This window comes from Halichoerus grypus, chromosome 9 (assembly GCF_964656455.1).
Source record: "Halichoerus grypus chromosome 9, mHalGry1.hap1.1, whole genome shotgun sequence".
Classification (NCBI taxonomy): Eukaryota; Metazoa; Chordata; class Mammalia; order Carnivora; family Phocidae; genus Halichoerus; species Halichoerus grypus.
In genome coordinates this window covers 71,998,585-72,018,314 of record NC_135720.1, presented here as the reverse complement: position 1 = coordinate 72,018,314, position 19,730 = coordinate 71,998,585, and the positions used below count along the sequence as shown (strand labels likewise).

The 19,730-nt window shown below is 45.6% G+C and overlaps 1 protein-coding gene across 1 annotated transcript in view; it reads left to right on the top strand.

The window, feature by feature from the left end:
- The window catches only part of NT5E (5'-nucleotidase ecto), a 55,198-nt gene extending 36,045 nt beyond the window's left edge, over nt 1-19,153 (top strand). Inside the window, exons 4-9 of the mRNA XM_036101833.2 lie at nt 8,373-8,570; nt 9,809-9,963; nt 11,364-11,469; nt 12,330-12,479; nt 14,115-14,315; nt 17,125-19,153. Coding sequence (XP_035957726.1) covers nt 8,373-8,570; nt 9,809-9,963; nt 11,364-11,469; nt 12,330-12,479; nt 14,115-14,315; nt 17,125-17,288 — 974 coding nt within the window. The 3' untranslated portion in view covers nt 17,289-19,153. The remainder of the gene's footprint in view (nt 1-8,372; nt 8,571-9,808; nt 9,964-11,363; nt 11,470-12,329; nt 12,480-14,114; nt 14,316-17,124) is intronic.
- Nucleotides 19,154-19,730: the final 577 nt, after the last annotated feature.

Sequence of the window (19,730 nt, the reverse complement as noted above, 5' to 3'; positions counted from 1 at the left end):
TTCGGCTCGGGTCATGATTCCAGGGTTCTGAGATCGAGCCCCGTGTCAGGCTCTCTGCTAGGTGGGAGGTCTGCTTCTCCCTCTCCCACTCCTCCTGCTTGTGTTCCCTCTCTCGCTGTGTCTCTCTCTCTAAAATAAATAAAATCTTCAAAAAAAAAAAGATGAAGTGGGACTGTCCAAACCCCAAAATATAAAAAGAAAGAGCATAAAACATGGTCAAGGTCATTTGGCAGGGTTGAGTTATAAGGAAAGCTAACGGCCAACAATTGTGAAATCATAAACCCTTTCCACCACAAAGTACAAGTCTCCTCCTGGGATTACAATTCAGATCGCCTTAACTTTGCCTCTTCATGGTCGTCTGAGAAGATCTCCTTTTTCCCACCCTGACTGGGAAGCAGCATGGGGTGTGGAAAGGTCTTTGGACTCCAACAGACCCCTTCATAAAAATTATACCAACTGTAATCACCTGAGAGTCACAAATCCCAAGCTAATTTAGGAAGTCACTCCTCCTTTTAATAAATAAAAAGGCTCTTTATCATACAAAACTTGGAAAATATTGGGGTTTTTCTTACCCTCCCATCCGATAATTCCTTGGGAATCTTGTATTTGTCCTCATCCCCTTAATCCTAATTTTTACTTCTGCTGAATTTTCAGTCACCTCTGGCCTTGCCTCTCCCAAACCATCCTTTTCTATCCATGCAGTGTAGTGCCAAATATGGGAAATTTCCTTTTCTTCTTCATCTCCCCAAACTCCATCCACACAAGGCACTTTCCCTTCAAGCCTGCCAGTCGCCACAAGGGAGTGGGCCACACAGCGCAGCACAACCCACTACCTGCACTGAACCCTCTTCAGGGCCCCCCGCCGTTGCCTCCAGAGGGCATGGCTTGCTGGTTGACTTCTTTCTTAGCCCTCCCCACCTCCCAGTCTCCACCCATCTCCCACGCTGGTGTTCTCCTTTTCATTACTCCAGTCTCCAACCCCTTTATCCCCAGCTACCCTGAAACTCAGAATTCTCCCACCATTTTTAAGCAAATAATTAAGCGCTCTCTGTTTGCACTCCCACCCCCATCCATGTCTGTGTCCAGGAGCTGGTTGTCCCAGACAGAGGAGAGGAGGAGATGAACGGGGAGACTGACATACCCACACGAGGGTGTGCCTGTTCTCCTAGTCATCCTGTTGGAAACTTGATCTGTCACAAGTGTTTTACTGAACAGAAAATTCTTTCTTCCTAAAATGGATTCTGCCACCCATTCCCCCCTCATTGCTATCCATCCATATATATATATTTTTTTAATTCACACAAACTATATTGGTTATTACCATAGGGTGATGGGAGTATGAGTAATTTTTTCTTCTCCATTGGCCAAATATTCTGTCATGCTAGTTTTACTCTTATTAAAAAAAGTTTTTGAAACCTCTCTAAACTCTATAACCTTAACTATTCTTAACTTTGTTAAAAGAAACTCTTCCACAGACAGTTTACTGACCTAGTAGGCCTTTATTCAGTGATTCATGAATTGGGCAGGATCCCATCTAGCAGATAGAAAGGAGCTCCAAAGAGCTGTACGAGGCCAGAGAGACTTCTAGACCAAAGTAAGCAGGAACAAGGAAGTTACACGGGGCATTTGCTGATTGGCGAAAGCAGCCACTTTCCTTCCAGGGAACAAAGGGAAGTTTGGGAGCAGGCTGGGTGACTTGTGCTGAGCAGGCAAACACAGGCTCGTTGACCTCGACCTGCCCTTTTGGGACAGCTGAGCACAGTTAAGTGTCGGTTTGCTGACGTGGGGCTCAATACGAGCGACTCCATCTTGGCCTAAACTTGTTACTTTAACAACTTGAGCTGTCATAAATACTTCTGTTAAATAATTTTTAAAAAGGAGGTATGTACTCAGTTCGAGAATCTGAGCTACATACACAAATGACCAAATGTATCTTCTTACCTTTAAAAAATAAGAAACCAGGGATGTGGTGCTTTATCCCAAGCAGGCTGGCTGTGTCTTACTCAATTCTCTTATCCTCAGTCCATACGTTTCGCCCAGACCTAGAAACACCTGCAGTTTTGAATGCGTGACTGCTAACCCAGAAGAGAATTTCCAAATACTCTGTCATGATTTGGAAGCAGGCCTTTGGTCATGCCAGATGATCTCCAGGTTCACAGAGATAAACTTGTTTAACTTGTGTCCTCCGTGCTTGATTGCTCACCAGTGTGACTGAGATGAATGATTTGTGAGAATCAGCTGTTAAGAGCCCTCACTAACCACAAAGACACAGCATTTCACATTGTATATAACTGCTCTGGGAATGCCTTCTCCAGCTAAATGCTGACTTTCCCAAAAAAATATATCCAGTATACATCAATTTATGGTCATATGTACCTCCTTTTTAATCTCAAGAAATGAAGTTATTACTCCTGAAAAGAGCACTGTGAGTAAATGGAACTACAAGAAGGTCACGTTAAGATGAAAACCAGTCTCTCTCTCTCCCCATCCCATTCCTTTGGACTCGGCATTTTAACAGGCTATAGTGATAGAACAGTGTTATGATTTTTTTTAATTTGTCATATGAAACCCTGTTCTATAATGTAAAAAGCGAACGGGAAGTCTGGTGCCTGGGAAGCTACTGGGCCCTAGGGATGGCTAGATCCTATGGTGAAGAGAAGAAGACTGCGGACAGCTGGGGCATCTCTCCTTCCCCAGCTCTGTCTCCATCAGGCAGCCTCTGCTGACCTCAGGAAGAGAAAGCACAGACCTTGGGCCTGGCCCTGCGGAGCAGGGGAGATCCAGAGCACCCGGCACCTGTCGGAGCTTGGTAAATGTTTGTTGAATGAGTGAGTGAATTTGTGGTGATCCCTTGCGCACCCTACAGAACTCCCTTATTTGCTCCAACCCCTCAGGACTGGGTAAAGCCAACGGCCTGGATTTTATGAGGGTTTTGTGCCCAGTCTGGGTCCTTCTCCAAGACCCATCATCTGCTTCAGACCTCCCAGTCCTCACGGCATGTCCAAGAGCAAGAATTTGAGCAGTCAATCGAAGCATGTGCGAAACAGAGGCCCAGAGTCCAGATACGGAGAATGTCAGGCGGCCCGTCAAGCTCCCTAAGGAAACAGGACAGCTCGCGCGTCATGGTGGGGTGCGGAGATGGCTGAGGACACTGCAACTCACCCCTCTGGTTGTCGAAGACCTCTTGGCCGGGAAGACGGGAGGCAGGACACAGAGCCTCAGCTGACTGGCGGGGCGCCGAGGGCCCGTCAGCCAGTGGTGTCTGCCCTGTGACCTGAAGAGCACTCGTGGCAGGGAGCCCGGAGCCGGACTCTGGGCCCAGGGCCACCGAAGCCTGCACGACCTGAGCGGTCTGCTTTACGGCTCGCATTGCCACAAGATTTCCTGCAGGTGGAAGATCTCGTTGCTTAATTAAAAAAAAAAGTTAAACAACTTTTGGGTTAAACCACTAGTCAGATCTCTTGTTTTACAAGTTTAGGAAATAAATGTAGGCCCCAGGAGCTAAATGTCTCTCTCAAGATCGTGAAGCCACATTGAAACTGAGCTAGCACCAAAACCCATTCTCTTGACTCCCAGCCCCGGTTCTGCTTTACAAGCCCCCACTCAGCTCATTAGTTAAGAAAACTGAATTGGGGGGCACCTGAGTGGCTCAGTTGTTAAGTGTCTGCCTTCAGCTCAGGTCACGATCCCAGAGTTCTGGGATCGAGCCCCGCATCGGGCTCCCTGCTCAGCCGGAAGCCTGCGCCTCCCCCCTGCTTGTGTTCCCTCTCTCGCTGTGTCTCTCTCTGTCAAATAAATAAATAAAATCTAAAAAAAAAGAAAACTGAATTGGGAGGGAATTGGGAATTGGGGGGTGGGGAGGGCACACAGACATTGCTCCCTTTACATAGGGATTTCACTACAGGGAGAGTGCAGAAGTCTTGTCTGGTCCCTGGGAAAGCGCTGGCTGAACTACTCAAGCTTGGTCATTCAACAAACATTTACTGAGTGCCTTCTATGTGCTGGGCAAGCCCTGGAGACACAGCAGCCTCTGATCTCCTGGAACTTGTCTTAAAAGGGATATTGACCCTGATCAGATTTTTTTCAGCATGCAAATAAATCAATCCTATTATATATAATTACAAACCATGCTGTGAATGGAGAGGTACCACATGCTGTGAGAGCATATATAGGAAGACCTGACCAAGACTGGGGGATCAGCACACAGCCTTCTCCTGAAAGGCTGACATTTGGGCTAAGGTCAGAAAGACATCCAGGAGCTGACTTGTCAACAATGATCACTCATCTTTATTGGGCATTTACCTGAGTCCGGCTCCCCTAGCTGCGTTAACTTCTGCAATCCTCCCCGCAAGCCTATAGGCCAGTATTTTCTCCATTTTAGAGATGACTGAGCTGAAGCTGAATGACTTAACAAGCGCGCATGTTGGCCTTTGGTTCCAGGTCGCACCCCATACTCGAAGGCTTCCGTGGGTGTGGCCTGGGAAAGGGAGAAGCTAGGTTCACTGACGTGCAGGGCAGATGGTCTAGATGAAGCTGGCAAGGCAAGAAAGGGCCATGTCATGTAGGTTATGATCCTCATGTCAAAAACTGTCATGTTTTTCCTAAGACAGTAGGAGATCTTTTAAATCAGGGAGTACATGATTATATTTATGTTTTAGAAAGACCACTCAGGCCTGCTGTGTGGACACTGGATTAGAAAGAGGCAACAAGAGGCATACAGAGCAGTTAGGAGGCCATTGCAGTAACCCAGGCACGAGATAATGCTGACCAGGAGTGTGGCTGGCCTGAGGAGATGTAGAGAAGTAGACAGACCAAGTACTTCCAAGTAAGTTAAAAAAGAGACCCAAGTCCCTTAGAAGCAATCATGTGAAATATACAAATTACTAATTATTTGTATCCAGTCCTTTCATAGGAAGTATGGAAGTTTTTTTTTTTTTTTTGAGGATACTTGACACACAATGTTCCATTAGTTTCAGGTGTACAACAATGTGATTCAGCATCTACATTATGCTGGGCTCACCACAGCTGTAGCCACCATCCGCCACCATACAGCGCTGTTACAGTATCATTGACTGTATTCCTTACACTGTGCCTTTCATTTCCGTGACTTACTCATCCCATAACTGGAAGCCTGTATCTCCCCCTCCCCTTCACCCATTTTGCCCAACCCCCCCCACTCCCCTCCCCTCTAGCAACCACCAGTTTGTTCTCTGTATTTATAGGTCTGGTTCTGCTTTTTCTTTCATTCGTTTTGTGTTTTAGATTCCACATAAGACTGAAATCATGTGGTATTTGTCTTTCTCAGTCTTATTTCACTTAGCACAATACCCTCCAGGTCCATCCATGTTGTCAGAAATGGCAAGACCTCATCCTTTCTTAGGGCTGACTCATATTTCATTGCATAGAGGTACCACATGGGAAGTATGGAAGTTCTTAAACCGGTTGCCACAGACATTAAAATTGTAGCGAAGATTGCCTTGAAACATTCTGTAATTCATCAGCCAACTGAAAACCATGTCAAAGACCTACTCCCTGGCATCTCTGCCACCACGTGATCCACTGTCTTGGCCCCTTCTGGCTACTGGCCAGGCAGTTGTCCAGGCCTGTACTTGGAACTGTCACATTCCTGAGGAGCTGCTGTGGCCAAGGCTCCCAGGGCAGAGCCCTGATGGTTCTATCAGGCATTTGCACTGTGCTGGGAAGCGCCCCATCTACCAAGTCTAAATGTCAGCCCGCAATCCCACAGTTTCTCCACGTTTGGTTCCCAGATTATTTATTTGCTTAGATGCCTGAAATAGAGTTCTGGTGACTTTCCTTCCTGCCAAGATGAGAAGTTGGGTTTCTAAAGACAGATGTGTGGCTCTGTGTGGAAATGTTTTAGGCATGAGCATCTTTGGCTGAATTGGATGGTACGGAAAATGTGAAGCCTTGGATTGCTTTCTCTGCCAGTGGTTTTCTGAGCTTGCCAAGTTGGGGGGACCAGAGAGCACTCAGCTGTGGAGAAAGCCGAGATGAGCCAAAATGGACCAGCTACTGCCACAGCCACTGGGAAGCATCCTCCTTGTTCCTGATTAAGTCCCCTCAAAAAGCAGATGACATGTCTTATGTTCTAACAAAAGGAACATCAAGGCCTTTCGGAACGGAGAATGTCCCCTGTCAGACGGGAGCTGGGGTTAGTAGCTCCTATTTGTAGAATGCGAGCTAATTTGATGAGGCACTTGACCCGATCGTTGAAATTCCTGTTACATTCATTTTAAGTTTGGTTATGTCTGTATGAGGTAGAATAACAAACGCTAAAAAAAGGTCAGGCTTGCCCTTCTCTAAGGTTTCCAGGAAACTGCCAGTCCTTTCTGAAACTGATTTAGTGCCTTTTCCTCCCGGATGGGGTGTTCTCCGCCACCTTGTGGACATATTGGGAACTGCGCCTCCCAATTGGCACCTGCATCTCTGGGCTCAGAGGAGGAACCACTGTCCCTAACCTGCCCCAGGTGAGAAGGTGAGAGGGGGCTGCCACACCCCCTGGTCCAGGCTCCAGGTTTGCCCCAATAAGAACCGGCACAGAATAGAATGAGGATGATGACAGTGTTAACCTTCCCTGCCCCCCTGCCGTGCATGAGATCATCCACAGCTGCTAGAGCCAGGGTCTGCCAGTCACCCAGGAGGTTGGACACTACACGTGGGGATGGGACAGGCCCCGCACTGGGTCTTAAGTCAGGTGCCTTCGTAAAAGTAGAGTTCCACAACTTTTGTCTTTTTTCTTTCTTTTTTTTTTTTTTTCCAGAGGGAGTGAGAAAATGAGAAATTAAGGTTGGCAACAGCTGTTTCCTACTTGGGAGGCACTGGTATTTGCTGCACTTCTGCCCTCTGGTTCTGGAGCTGGAATGGGGACTGCTCCTGGCATAAGAGCAGGGAAGGAGCAGGTTTTTCACCATATCCACCCCAGCTCGTCTTAGGTGAAAGGAGAAACCCAGAAGCAGCTTGGGGTACAAAGGTGCAGCCTCTGGGCTTGCGTTGGATTTAGGAAGTGGCCCTGGGCAGCCAGCTCTTGTGGGCATTACGAGACTAGCAGTTGTAGGCTGTGTTGGGTGGTGGAGAGAACATAAGCCCCCGTGCCTCACAGGCCTGCTTTTCTGTCCGCTCTCCTTCACATACCAGACATACTGCACATAACACACATACCAGTGTGACCTTGGGCACGTTGCCTATGACAATCAGTGTTCTCCGCTGTAAAGTGGGGACAGTAATAGAACCTGCCTCATGGGATGCTTAGAAGATGAAATGAGATCTAGGGGCCAACTCTCATAACTGGTCCGTGTGAGTAGCCAACATGTGCTGAAGATTCCTGGGCCCTCTGTAAACATCTAATAGGAAGGACTGGTCCAGGGTGTGGTGGGTGGGGGGCTGATAGAAACAGTAGTGGGTTCAAGGGTATCTGTTCTATAGTCTGATTCAGAACAGCCAAACCAGGTTCTTGTCTCTGTGGTAAGGTGTGCCTGGAGGAGGGTCGCAGGTACAGACCTGAAACATGCCAGTGACGGGCCAGGGCCCATGCTCCGCGCAGCCGGGCTCCCCACCCGCGTGCAAGCGCACATCCAGGAGGCAGTGGTGGGGTGAGCCCTTCAGCCTCTGGGCGCGGAGTTAGCTCCCAGGCCGTCCCCTGGGGACCCTCTGACACAGAAGGCAGCGGAACCTGGCCCATGTGAGGTCTGGCTGGGTGAGTAGTGTGCATGCTAGTTGCCTACCAGTCAACGCGGCTCTTCCGAAAGGCACCTGAAGGGACGCAGATTTTAGCAGCAAAAGCGAGGACAGGCTTTGTCACTTCTGCCCATCTTCCATTAAGGATTCCAGCTCTAGATCGTGTGTCTAGGGTTTCTAGAGCTTGCCATCATTTGCGGAAAGAAATACGCATTTATTTCCTACTCTGTGCTGGGCACTGTGCTAGGCACTGTGCTAGGAAGTTTAGACATTTAATCCTCTCAACGGCCCTGTGAAATCAGAATTGTTATTTCACCCATTTTACAGGTGAGGAAACTGAAATGCAGGGAAGTGAAGTGGCTTGGCTAGTCTACCCAGCTCCTGGGAATGGAGCCCGGATCAGGATGGAGGTAGGATAGTCTGAGCAGTACTGCCTCTTTGTGTCCCCCGCTGCTCCAGGCACCGGACCATGGACCTGGGAAGAGCTTCCTGCCGAGTTGAGAGTGGAAGGATTCATGTGCCACAGGGCCTTTGGAAACAGGGAGAGATGTGCAAGCATGGCTCTAAAAGACCAGCTGTGGAGGGCAGCAGCTAGCTCAGCCATTCAGAAGGCCTTGTTCTCTGCAGTCGGCTGTGTGCGAGGGCGGATGTGATCAGCTTTGGCTCTTCTATTTTAGGCGATCCGCCTTCCAGAGAGGTGCCGGCTGGGAAGTACCCATTCATAGTCACGTCTGATGATGGACGGAAGGTTCCTGTGGTCCAGGCCTATGCTTTCGGCAAATACCTAGGCTATTTGAAGGTTGAGTTTGATGAGAAAGGAAACGTCATCGCTTCACATGGAAACCCCCTTCTTCTCAACAGCAGCATTCTCGAAGGTACGTGAAACTCAAGAGAGGGTTCCACCAATCGAAAATTAGATGGCTGGACTTGCTAGGTTGTTAATGTTTCAGGACAAGACTGTAATACCTTTAAAGAATTCAGTTCTCCCTTAAGTTTGCCCTCTTCATGGACAAGAGGATTGAAAACACACCCAGATGCCCCAAATCCCGTTTGCTTCCCCAAGTCCTCTCAGCATTAGACACGGTGTCACTGCTTTGTGTGCCTTTTCAAGCTTCAGCCAGGCATGGGTTAGCCCAGCTCATGTCCAGAGGAGAGCTGCTCACTGAAGCAAAGCGGGTCAAACTAGGTGGAGCAGGTCTCCAGCCCCAGCCCCACCACCAGGAGCAGCATGCCTATGGCAAGTTCCGTTCTTTATCAGATGAGGGAGTGTCTTTCTTTCTTCTTTGCCTGGGACTCAGAGTAAAGTACATATTACATCATCCATTTGCACGTAGGATACATGACCACACTCCTCTGCTCCTCTCACCTGCCTTTTACTGCTTTCCTTGATCAGATCAGGGAAGGATGGGCAGTGGGGTGCCTTGCAGAGCTGGTGGTCACAACGCAGACCTCTCAGTAGCCAGAGGGAGAGGCCGGGACCACACAGACAGCAGAACCTCAGCAGGCCCTTTATACCTGCACTGGACGAATTTCATCACCCCCCCCCCACCACCACCACCACCAGTAATGCTAGCCCAGGTGGGCCCACAGGTGCTCATTCAGCTGTGATGAGTTGATGTTAGGATATTCAGTGCATCTGGAGCCCCTGGCTAGCTCATTTGGCTGAGCATCTGACTCTTGGTTTCGGCTCAGGTCATGATCCCACAGTCCTGAGGTTGAGCCCCACACTGAGCCCCGAGTGGGGCTCTGTGCTCAGCGGGGAGTCTGCTTGAGATTCTCTCCCTCCCACCCTTCCCCCCACCACTCATGCGTGCATGTACTTGCTCTCTCTCTCTCTCCCTCCCTCCCTAAAATCAATCAATCAATCAATCTTTCTTTAAAAAAAAAAAGGATACTCAGTGCATCTTTAAATTAAGATCCATTCCTGGTCTTATTACCAAGAAACAGAATTTTCTGAGGAAATTTCACAAACTAAAATGTAGAAAAATTATGATAAAGAAATGTATAGTCATAACAGGTAAGCTAAATGATCTTTGATTCCTTCTCCAAAATGTAGGCCAGTGTGAGGCCTGCCTTAACTGTGGGCTGATTTTTTTTCTTTGCATGCTTCTAGATCCAAGCATAAAAGCAGACATTAACAAATGGAGGATAAAATTAGATAATTATTCTACTCAGGAATTGGGGAAAACAATTGTCTATCTGGATGGCTCCACTCAATCATGCCGCTTTAAGGAATGCAACATGGGCAACCTGATTTGTGATGCTATGGTGAGTGGTTCCCCGGAGTGTGGGCCCTGTGCCTAGGGAGGGAGGAGGGAGCAGGGAAGGATGCAAGGAGGGACAACCTGATAATTACAGAATTGAGGATTTTTTAAAAATTAGTGCCCAAACTAAAGCTTGGGGTGGATTCATACTGAGTACCTTGGGAAGGTGCCTGATCTAGACCAGCTGACCATCATTTTATTGCTTTACTAGTACTGAAGCCTTTATTGGAAGTTGTTCATTTTGGATGTTGCTTTCCTTTTGTAAGATGGTCTCAATACACAAAACTTCGCTACTCTGAAGATGCAGACACAGTAGATAAAACACATCTGCTTGGGCCTAACTTGGCCAGCGTGTCTCCCTGATCTGTCCTCTTGGCTCCAGAGAACCAGGCCTTGTGTGACTGGGAGCCTCCTTCAGAAGCAGAGAATGACAACATGCAATTATATAATAAGTCCTGTGGCTGAACATATCACCCACGAAAACACCCCTCTAACTCACTGCAGGCAGACTGGCTGTGGCAGCCCCTCGGGGGCTATGCTGAGCCAGGGTCCCCAGGTCAGACTCAGCACTCCCACCGAAGCCTGCACGCAGGGGGCTGACTCTTTGTTGGGCCTGGCCTGGTGCCTGGCATATACACACTCAGTAACTGACTGCCAAGGAAATAACAGTGTTCACACTTTGCAAGGTGAGACCAGTGTGGGCTTCCCAGCACTAGGCAGTCATGCAGAAGAAGTAGCTAAAGAGAAGCCAGTGTGGGAATGCTTAGAGAAAGGTCTGGAAGGAAACAAGCTGTTAGCAGTGCTTACCACTCTGTTAAGAGGCTGACGCCAAGTATGAGAAAACTTTTGCTTTTGCACAATTTTTTTTTTTCAAATCAGTATGTATTCATCTTATTTCTTGTAACTAAACATCTGTTTTGTAAAAGAAAAGAATGAAATGGATTCTGCCATTTCAGGCTGCTGTCTCTGTGCCTCCGAAATTGCCAACTTGGGAATTGGCTGGGGACCTGACATGGGGGCCAGGGATCATGTTGATAGGAGGTCCTGCCTTCAGGAGCAAGTACAGGGCCTGCAGGAGGCAGGGGCGGGGGGTACAGCATGGCAGGCCAGTCTGCATGAGGCCCTGTCCTAACACAAGAGCCAGTCTTGCTAAGGCCCACCGGCCTGCAAGGACAGGGGTCTTAGGCTCGGAGCTACTTGCTTCTAAAAGTATGACATGGGACTTGTCTTATTTTTGCTTCTCAGAGCATAAAACTAGTTCTAATTATACTTAAGAAGTCTCTGGGAACACAGGAGCAGGGAAGAAGCAGCTTTATTTCCCTGGTGGAGCAAACCAAATTCCTGGAACTGATCCTAAGGAGGAAGATCTAGAATAGCTAATGTAAATTCATGCTACTGTTGCAGATTAACAACAATATTAGACACCCGGATGAAGTGTCCTGGAACCATGTGTCCATGTGCATTTTAAATGGAGGTGGCATTCGGTCGCCCATTGACGAAAGGAACAACGGTAAGCTTCCCGGGCTCAGGGCCGTTAACCCAGCGTGTTCTGTCCCTGGCCATGCCCATGGGGAGCCTCGGCTCATCTCTGCTGTCAGCCGCCTACCGGTGTCAGTCTCTTCAGTTCGGGTCCACTGCTACCCAAGTCGGTGCCTAACAGAAGGACACACACATGCTTGTGTGTTCTCGTATGTATTCACAGGCTGAGGTAGCAGCTGGGGTTCATGGAACCCAGTCTTGATCTAAACTTCTGACTCACAAAGCTAAATACTAATTATTGCTGACTAATTCAAAATACCGACAGTCTCCTCCTTGATATCAGGAAAGAGAAAGGGGCAAATTGCCAGTCTTCTGTGCTGGAAAAAAACACCCTACTGGATTAAATTTTTTTAGTGCAATTACAGATAGCCAAGATAATCACATGGGAAAACAAACCAACTAGACAGATATTCAGGACACTCTTGCAATCATCCCTCATAGGCTGTCAAAACCAGGTGGTCTCCGGGTGAAGCCCCAAGCTCGGCTCATTGTCAAACAGGGACAGGGGCAGGGATGGACGCATTGCCTGTCTGGAGGAAAGGAGCAATGCTTAACACCCACCGAAGATCCAGCCGCAAGCCAGGGATCCAGGGCAGAGCACCGGTGACTTTGGAGCCACCGATGCCTAAGCTCCTGCCCTCTTGCCCAGGGGAAGAGAGCACGGCCGGAGGCCTCTTGAATCCACTCCCTCCCTGAGTGTCAGGAACACTTACACAACTGACGCTGTCCTGAGAGCGTTCCTCATCCCCACCAGTCCTAACGGAAACTGGGCTTGGGGTGAGCTTATTCTCAAGCTGTTTTTCTTCTTGCTTCATCTACAACTACCCTCAGGCACAATTACCTGGGAGAACCTGGCTGCTGTGTTGCCCTTCGGGGAAACCTTTGACCTGATCCAGTTAAAAGGCTCCACGCTGAAGAAGGCCTTTGAGCACAGTGTGCACCGCTATGGCCAGTCTACTGGAGAGTTCCTGCAGGTGGGCGGTAAGTCACCCTGCAACGTGAGGTGGAAGTTCCTGCTGGTTGCCTGTTTCCCCCACACAGGACCTCCATGGCCAGATTTGTTTAGGTCTAACCCCACCCAACACGAATGCATAGTCTTTCAATGGCCATGGACTGCCAGACTACGGAGATTAGGTCAGGGTCAAAGCCCAGGGCCCTGGCAGTGAGCAGTATTTGCTACATCTGAGTTGGACATCAGATGGACCCTCTACAGGAACTGGCCCTCCAAATTCTAAGCAGGACGGTCAGCTGCCTTGAGGTCTAGTTTTTGTTTTGTTTTTTTTTGTTTTTTTTTAAAGATTTTATTTATTTATTTATTTGACAGAGAGAGAGGCAGCGAGAGAGGGAACACAAGTAGGGGGGCAGTGGGAGAGGGAGAAGCAGGCTTCCCGCGGAGCAGGGAGCCCGATGCGGGGCTCGATCCCAGGACCCTGGGATCATGACCTGAGTCGAAGGCAGACGCTTAACGACTGAGCCACCCAGGCACCCCTGAGGTCTAGTTTCTATTAAAATCTTAGTTGTTTAGACATTCACTGTTCTTTGCTAAAAACAAAAAAAAAACAAAAACAAAAACACAGCCCTTCTCTGTTCTATTCATAATTGTCTGGAACCATGCAGAGATTCAGAGGAATGCAGAGTCCAATCAGTTTTAACAAGGATGATTTCTGGGAGGGGAAGCCACCTACGTAGACACATTGGGACACCTGGTTCTGGTTCCACTGGGGCAGGTTTTCAACCTCTCTGAATGCAGTGAGAAAATGTGCCCTGCTCATCTCACAGATCACAGTGAAAATGGAATGGAAATAAATGTTTCCCAAACTGACAAGGACTTCTGAAACACTTTGGTCAATAATGATTTCCACAGTTCAATGAGTTAATCCTTAAAATAATATTAATAACTGTATTAACTTTGACTCTGACACCATATTTTGGCCTTCCTCTTTTTTTTTTTTTTTTTACTATAGATGGTAGGCCTCACTTAATGGTGTGATTGCTTTGTCACGTCCTCCCTCTATAGAACCCCCCATTCTTGGGATTGAGGGGTTGCAGAGGGTGCTGGAGGCCCCCCTGCTGCCTGTGGGGTACCCCAAACATTCTGCATTTTTCCAGGAGAGAGTTGGGGGGCAGCAGGATTTTGATGCTCCAGCACAGTGCTGGGTAGTTACCTGTTTTGTGAAAGTCGTCCAAGCCCAAATTATTATTTAGTAGTCTTCAAAAAAAATTTTTTTTTGGGGGGGGGGGTCTTCAAAATTCTAACAAATGTTCTGCACCTCTCATCTGTTTCTCACTTTCCAAAGCCATTGAACCAAGTTGCTGACCAATTCATTTAGGATTTTAAAAAGATGTGATTTCTCCCTGCATTGCTAACCCTGGCCCATTGTGAGCCAGAGTCAATTTCCCTGCCAGTGGTTCTTAGACCTCCTGGGACTTGAGGATAAATCTAACCAAATGCTGTAGTGTCCTCTCAACTCCCCTGCTGAAACTTCACTCAAGCTCACACCCCCATGAAAACCAAGCCCAATGCCCCAATTCCAGATTTTGTCCAAAATCTCTTTCTTAGAAATCTTTCTTAGATCACTTGGATCCGGTGAAACCACAGACTCGTTTCTTTTCTAGGAATTCAAGTGGTGTATGATCTTTCCCGAAAACCTGGGAACAGAGTGGTCAAATTAGATGTTCTTTGTACCGAATGTCGAGTGCCCAGTTATGAGCCTCTCCGAATGGATAAGACATATAAGGTAGTCCTCCCAAGCTTCCTCGCCAAAGGTGGAGATGGATTCCAGATGATAAAAGATGAAGCATTAAGACACGACTCTGGTAAGCACAAGTGTCTCTCCCTCTCCCTACTCCAAAAGTACTTATAGACAACAGTATTGGTCCAAAGAGGGGAGCTACTCAGGACGCCAGGACTGCAAAGCCAGAACCAGATCCTGCCCCTATGTTGCCGACTCCCTCCAGCTTTGTTGGAAAACAGCAACACAGCACTGGGGAAGATGTGCCCTACCCTCCCCAGCACACAGGCCCACCCATCTAAGCCCGAAGTGTTTTAAAACTCATTTTAAGTACATATAAACAGCTATCCAAATTGTGAAATATAAATGAGTTTTACACTTACAGGAAAACCTCATTTCTAGAACTTTAGATTGGATCTGGAAAATCCTGTAAACTTTCTTGAAGCATTTAGTGTGAATAGGACAAGTAGGAGTGGATGGGATATGCTCCCCTCCCCGTTTTCAGCAGTGGGTCAGTGGAGGAAATTATAAGAACTATATTTAACCTCAATCAATATTTTTCGCAGCATTTGGGGTCATTTTACCCCAGCCTCACTTTTAAAAATCAGTTCTGAGAACCACTTCATGTGGAAGTCCACTGATGGGAGATACCTGGGAGATTTGAGTCCCACAGAGGCCCTGAGGATGCCACCAGCACAGGGCCATTAAAAAATTTTTAAAAAAAGAACCACTTCACATGCATAAAGTCCACTGACAGAATATAGTACCCCTTCCTCTTCTCCAGAGCAGGAGCCAGTGTGCTTACAAGACACATGCAAAGCTTCTCTACATTTCCAGGAAGGAGCTCAGCTAGGTTCCTCCTCAGCTCTACCATGGTGGGCCTGCTATTTTAACTGCTTGTTCCAAGGAGGGTGGAGAGCAGAGCCAGGGCAAAGGAGGCAGCCCTTCCTGCCAGGAAAGGCACTGGCTACTTCTGTCCATTCCATAATAGAAGATGGAAGGGCAGACTTAAAAAGGTGTCCTCTTGAGTCCCACATGAGACAGAGGCTGGTGGCTGTGCATCACCCAAGCCCAGACCTATCTATAGGTGTTGGAGAGAAGGAGCTCACATAGAAGATTGAGGAAGCCTTGGCCCTAAGGGTTCTCAACCCCAGCTATACATCAGAATCACTTGGGGAGCATTTTAAATTAAATACCAATATCTTGGCCCCAACTTTTAAGAGATTCTAATTTAATTGGGTTGGGGCAAAAGTCTCTTCCAGTGAGTCTAATGCAGGAGTGAGAACCACAGCAGAGAGTTCTTTTGTAAATATTAGTGATAAATTTTTTTATTGAGGTATAATTGACATATAACATTATATTAGTGTTAGACATATAACATAATGATTCAATATATGTATATATTGTGAAATGATCGACACAATGTCTAGTTAACATCATACAGTTACAAAAATTTTCTTGTGATGGGGACTTTTAAGATCTGCTCTCATAGCAACTTTCTAATATGCAAATACAGTATTAACTCTAGTCACCATGCTGTACATTATATCCCTATGACTGGAACCCTGGACTTTCGATCCCCTTCACCCATCTTGCCCACCCCCCCCCCCCACCACCACCACTTCTGGCAACCACCAGTCTGTTCTCTGTATCTACAAGCTTGGTTTTGTTGCTGTTTAATTCCACGTATAAGTGAGATCATATGGTATTGTCTTTCTCTGACTTATCTCACTTAGCATAACGCCCTCAAGGTCCATCCATGTTATTGCAAAAGACAAGATTTCATTTTTTATGGCCGAATAGTATTTCATTGTGCGTGCATTTGTGTGTATGTTTATCACATTTTATCCATTCATCCACCAATGGACACTTTTTTCCACATCTTGGCTATTGTAAATAATGCTGCATTGAACACAGGGGTGCATTACTTCTTTTTGAATTAATGTTTTTGTTTTTTTTCAAATACTCAGAAGTGGAATTGCTGGATCATACAGTGCTTCTATTTTTGATTTTTTGAGGAACCTCCACACTTTTTCCACAGTGGCTGCACCAGTTTACATTCCCACCAACAGTGCAAGAGGGTTCCCCTTTCTCCACATCCTCACCAACACTTGTTATTTCTTGTCTTTTTTGATAATAGCCATTCTAACCAGTGAGGTGGTATCATTGTGGTTTTGATTTGCATTTCTCTGATGATGAGGGATCTTGAGCATCTTTTCATGTTGTCTGTTGGCCATCCGTATGTCTTCTTTGGAAAAATGTCTATTCAGATTCTCTGCCTATTTTTTAATCAGATTTTTGTTTTTTACTTTTGAGTTGTAGGAGGTTCTTTGTATATTTTGGGTGTTAACCCCCCATCAGATATAGGATTTGTGATATTCAAGTGGTATTAAAACAAAATTTTTGTCAGGTGCATATGAGTTTGTTGTAGTTACAGGCAATTGGTATTTTTTTAATCAGGTCTCTCTTTTGGAAATGAAGTCTCCATTGTCTGTCAATATGCGAAAATGATTTCTGACCAGGCAAGCAGAAGAAAGCCACTTTTATGTCTCAACTAATTGTTCTCGACCAGTTCCCTAATGCCCTTGTTTTGGAGTGGTTCAAAAGCAATGTCAACAACCGCTTTCTTGAGTCATCTCAGAGTAGACTGAGTTATCTAATTATCTAGTAGTGACCAATGGGCACATTTGACATCTGGGACATGAAAAAGCAATCAAATTCTTTGCACCTTTGATTACTCTTCTTTTGTGACATTTTATCCCTGCTTATGAAAGAAATATCTTCCCTCTTATAATTACAGAGGACTTAAGAGAAATACATTGGTTTTCCTGCTTCTTACTCTTAATTGATAATTACTTATTCTGTAACTAAAATAATGTATATATATTTTCTAGGGGACCAAGATATCAATGTGGTTTCTGGATACATCTTAAAAATGAAAGTAATTTATCCAGCGGTTGAAGGTCGGATCAAGTTTTCTGCAGGAAGTCATTGTCATGGAAGCTTTTCTCTAATATTTCTTTCATTTTTGGCAGTGATCATTGTTTTATACCAATAGCCAAAAATTCTTCCCATTAATGTGTGGAACTGCATTTTTTTCCAAGTGAGATTCAAGTCTGCCTTCAGGAACTGGCCTGGTGATGGCACAGACCATCTTGCCGGCCCCTAGAAGGTGAGCTTAGAAGACTGTTGAATGAAGACACTGACATCATCACACAGGACCAACAAGTTAATGAATACACAGGAAAAAAAATGAAAATGAGCCCTCTGACAGGAAGGCCATCTTTAGTTTACATGTGCAAATTTTAATAAAATTTTATTAACAATTTTAAACCATAGAAATCATTATTCTCCTTTATATCCACTTTAATTTACCAGACAACAATGTTTACATTTTATCATTTACAAGGGAGTTTTAAGCACATTATCTTGTTTGATGCCTCTAACTTTGGTGGACAAGGCAGGAATTTCCTGTTTGACAGATGGGAAACTGAAGCTCAGCAAGAGCAGACTTGTTCAAGGCCATACAGCTGAAAGTGATAGATCTAAGACCTGCACCCAGCTTTTCTGACCTCAAGTCCAGCACTCTTTCAACTACATCCAGTTACTGTTCGGAATGATACTTAATGGCTTCCTCTCTTCATAACTATCAACAGCATCAAGCTCCTGGATGATAAGTGTCTGCTTTATTTCAGGTCTCTGTATTTTCCTTTTTAGATCCTGTTGTTATAGTGAGTTTAATGGACTAACACAGGGTAGCATTCTCTCTTGTACCACCCATGTGCCTTTAATGAGTCAGGAAACATAAACAGTGCAGCAGATGATGGGAAAGGCAAAAAACAGTCCAGGGTCAGGAAGAAAGGGAAGGGAAGAACAGGACACCCAGGATGTATTTACATTACAGAAGAAAAAGAGCTAAAGGGCACTTAGATTTGTTAAGGAGATATTTGTTAAGGAGTAGCAGCATAGTGCCTGACATGTGGTATTAGCTGTTAATAATTTTATGGGATTCCATCAACTCTGCCTCTGTGCTCTTTCCTTCCTTCTTTCAATGTAAAGGTATCATTAAAGAACCTTCTAAGACAAGGTGTAATTCTAAACCTGCGCCTGTCCCTCCCCAGCAAGATGCCAGCACTGTACTCTAGTCACACTACACACACACACACACACACACACACACACCTCTCTCTCTCTCTCTCTCTCTCTCTCTCTCTCTCTCCCCCTTCCTCCCCACCCCCACCCCAGTCACGGAAAATCCAGAGGGAAGATGAGACAAGGATTGATCTTTAAAAGTGGTATTATATAAGGACCATTCTCAAATATAGATATGAGAACTTCTGCCTGGGAGTGAGTCCCTCTGAGTGGAAGCTCAAGAAACACCCAGACTGATGAAATGATTTATGCCCAAAAGAACAAATACTTGCTTAAGGTGGTCATAAGACCATGTGAGCCTGCTCAGCACTGCATAAATTATTCAACGAGAAATGGGAGCCTTCATCTTAAAAAATGGTGAGCAAATAGCAGTAGAGGTTTGGAGTAGCAGTGTTTGTTTCTTAATGTTTAAAAATATTAAGTACACGTGATACAAAAATGTACTTTTAAACTACAACTTCTTTAAGAAGACTACTGCAGTAAAATAATGCCCTCAGTTTTGTGCATATACAGATTAGCTATAAATAAATGTCAGTAAGATTGTGAGAGGAAAATTAGAGAAAGGTACATTTGGAGTATATTTTTTATGCTTGGCCAGTAAAATAGAATAAATTCTATTGGACACAAATTTTTAAAGAACATTTTTGTAAGTTTTCTAACTATATGTGCATGTATTGTGCAGTGGTTTAAGAAATGACCTCAGACACTCTGCAATTGTAGATTCAATTGTGCAATTCAATTGTACAATAAACCTGAAGATATGCTCCTTGGCTTTGGTAGTTATTTCTTCTCTCAAGCAAACACTATAATCTGAGACGATATGACTGAAGAAAAACTCTGACAGCTTATCACCGGTATCATTTCCCTTGATCATAAGTCCCTTGCCATCTGATAACTCTCCCTATCCCCTTTCTCAACCAAAAAATGAGAAGAAAAATGCACACAATTTTTAGGTAAGAGAACACAGTAAATAAAGGATATTTTAAGTAATACTATTACATTTTCTGGCTTTCATGTACAGAATCTAATGTAGAAACTGTTTTGAGGCCTGTAGTTGTTTTACTAAAAATAAAAATGATCAAGCTAGACAATGTTGGGAATTTTAATTTATCTGAACTGGTTATACATCTAAGAATCTTCAAGCATACTGATAACACAATAAACCAATTGTTATACATTGATCAATTGAATACATTAAAATCCATGTGATGGCAGAGCTGCCTTCAGCAGTTTGCAATGAAGAGTAAGCTGGGTTTCTTAAAAGAGAGTTGAGGCTGCCAATAGTTACCCATTGGAAAAAGTTGCTCCCTCAAGGACTATGGAGTCCCATGGGTATATGGCTAGACTT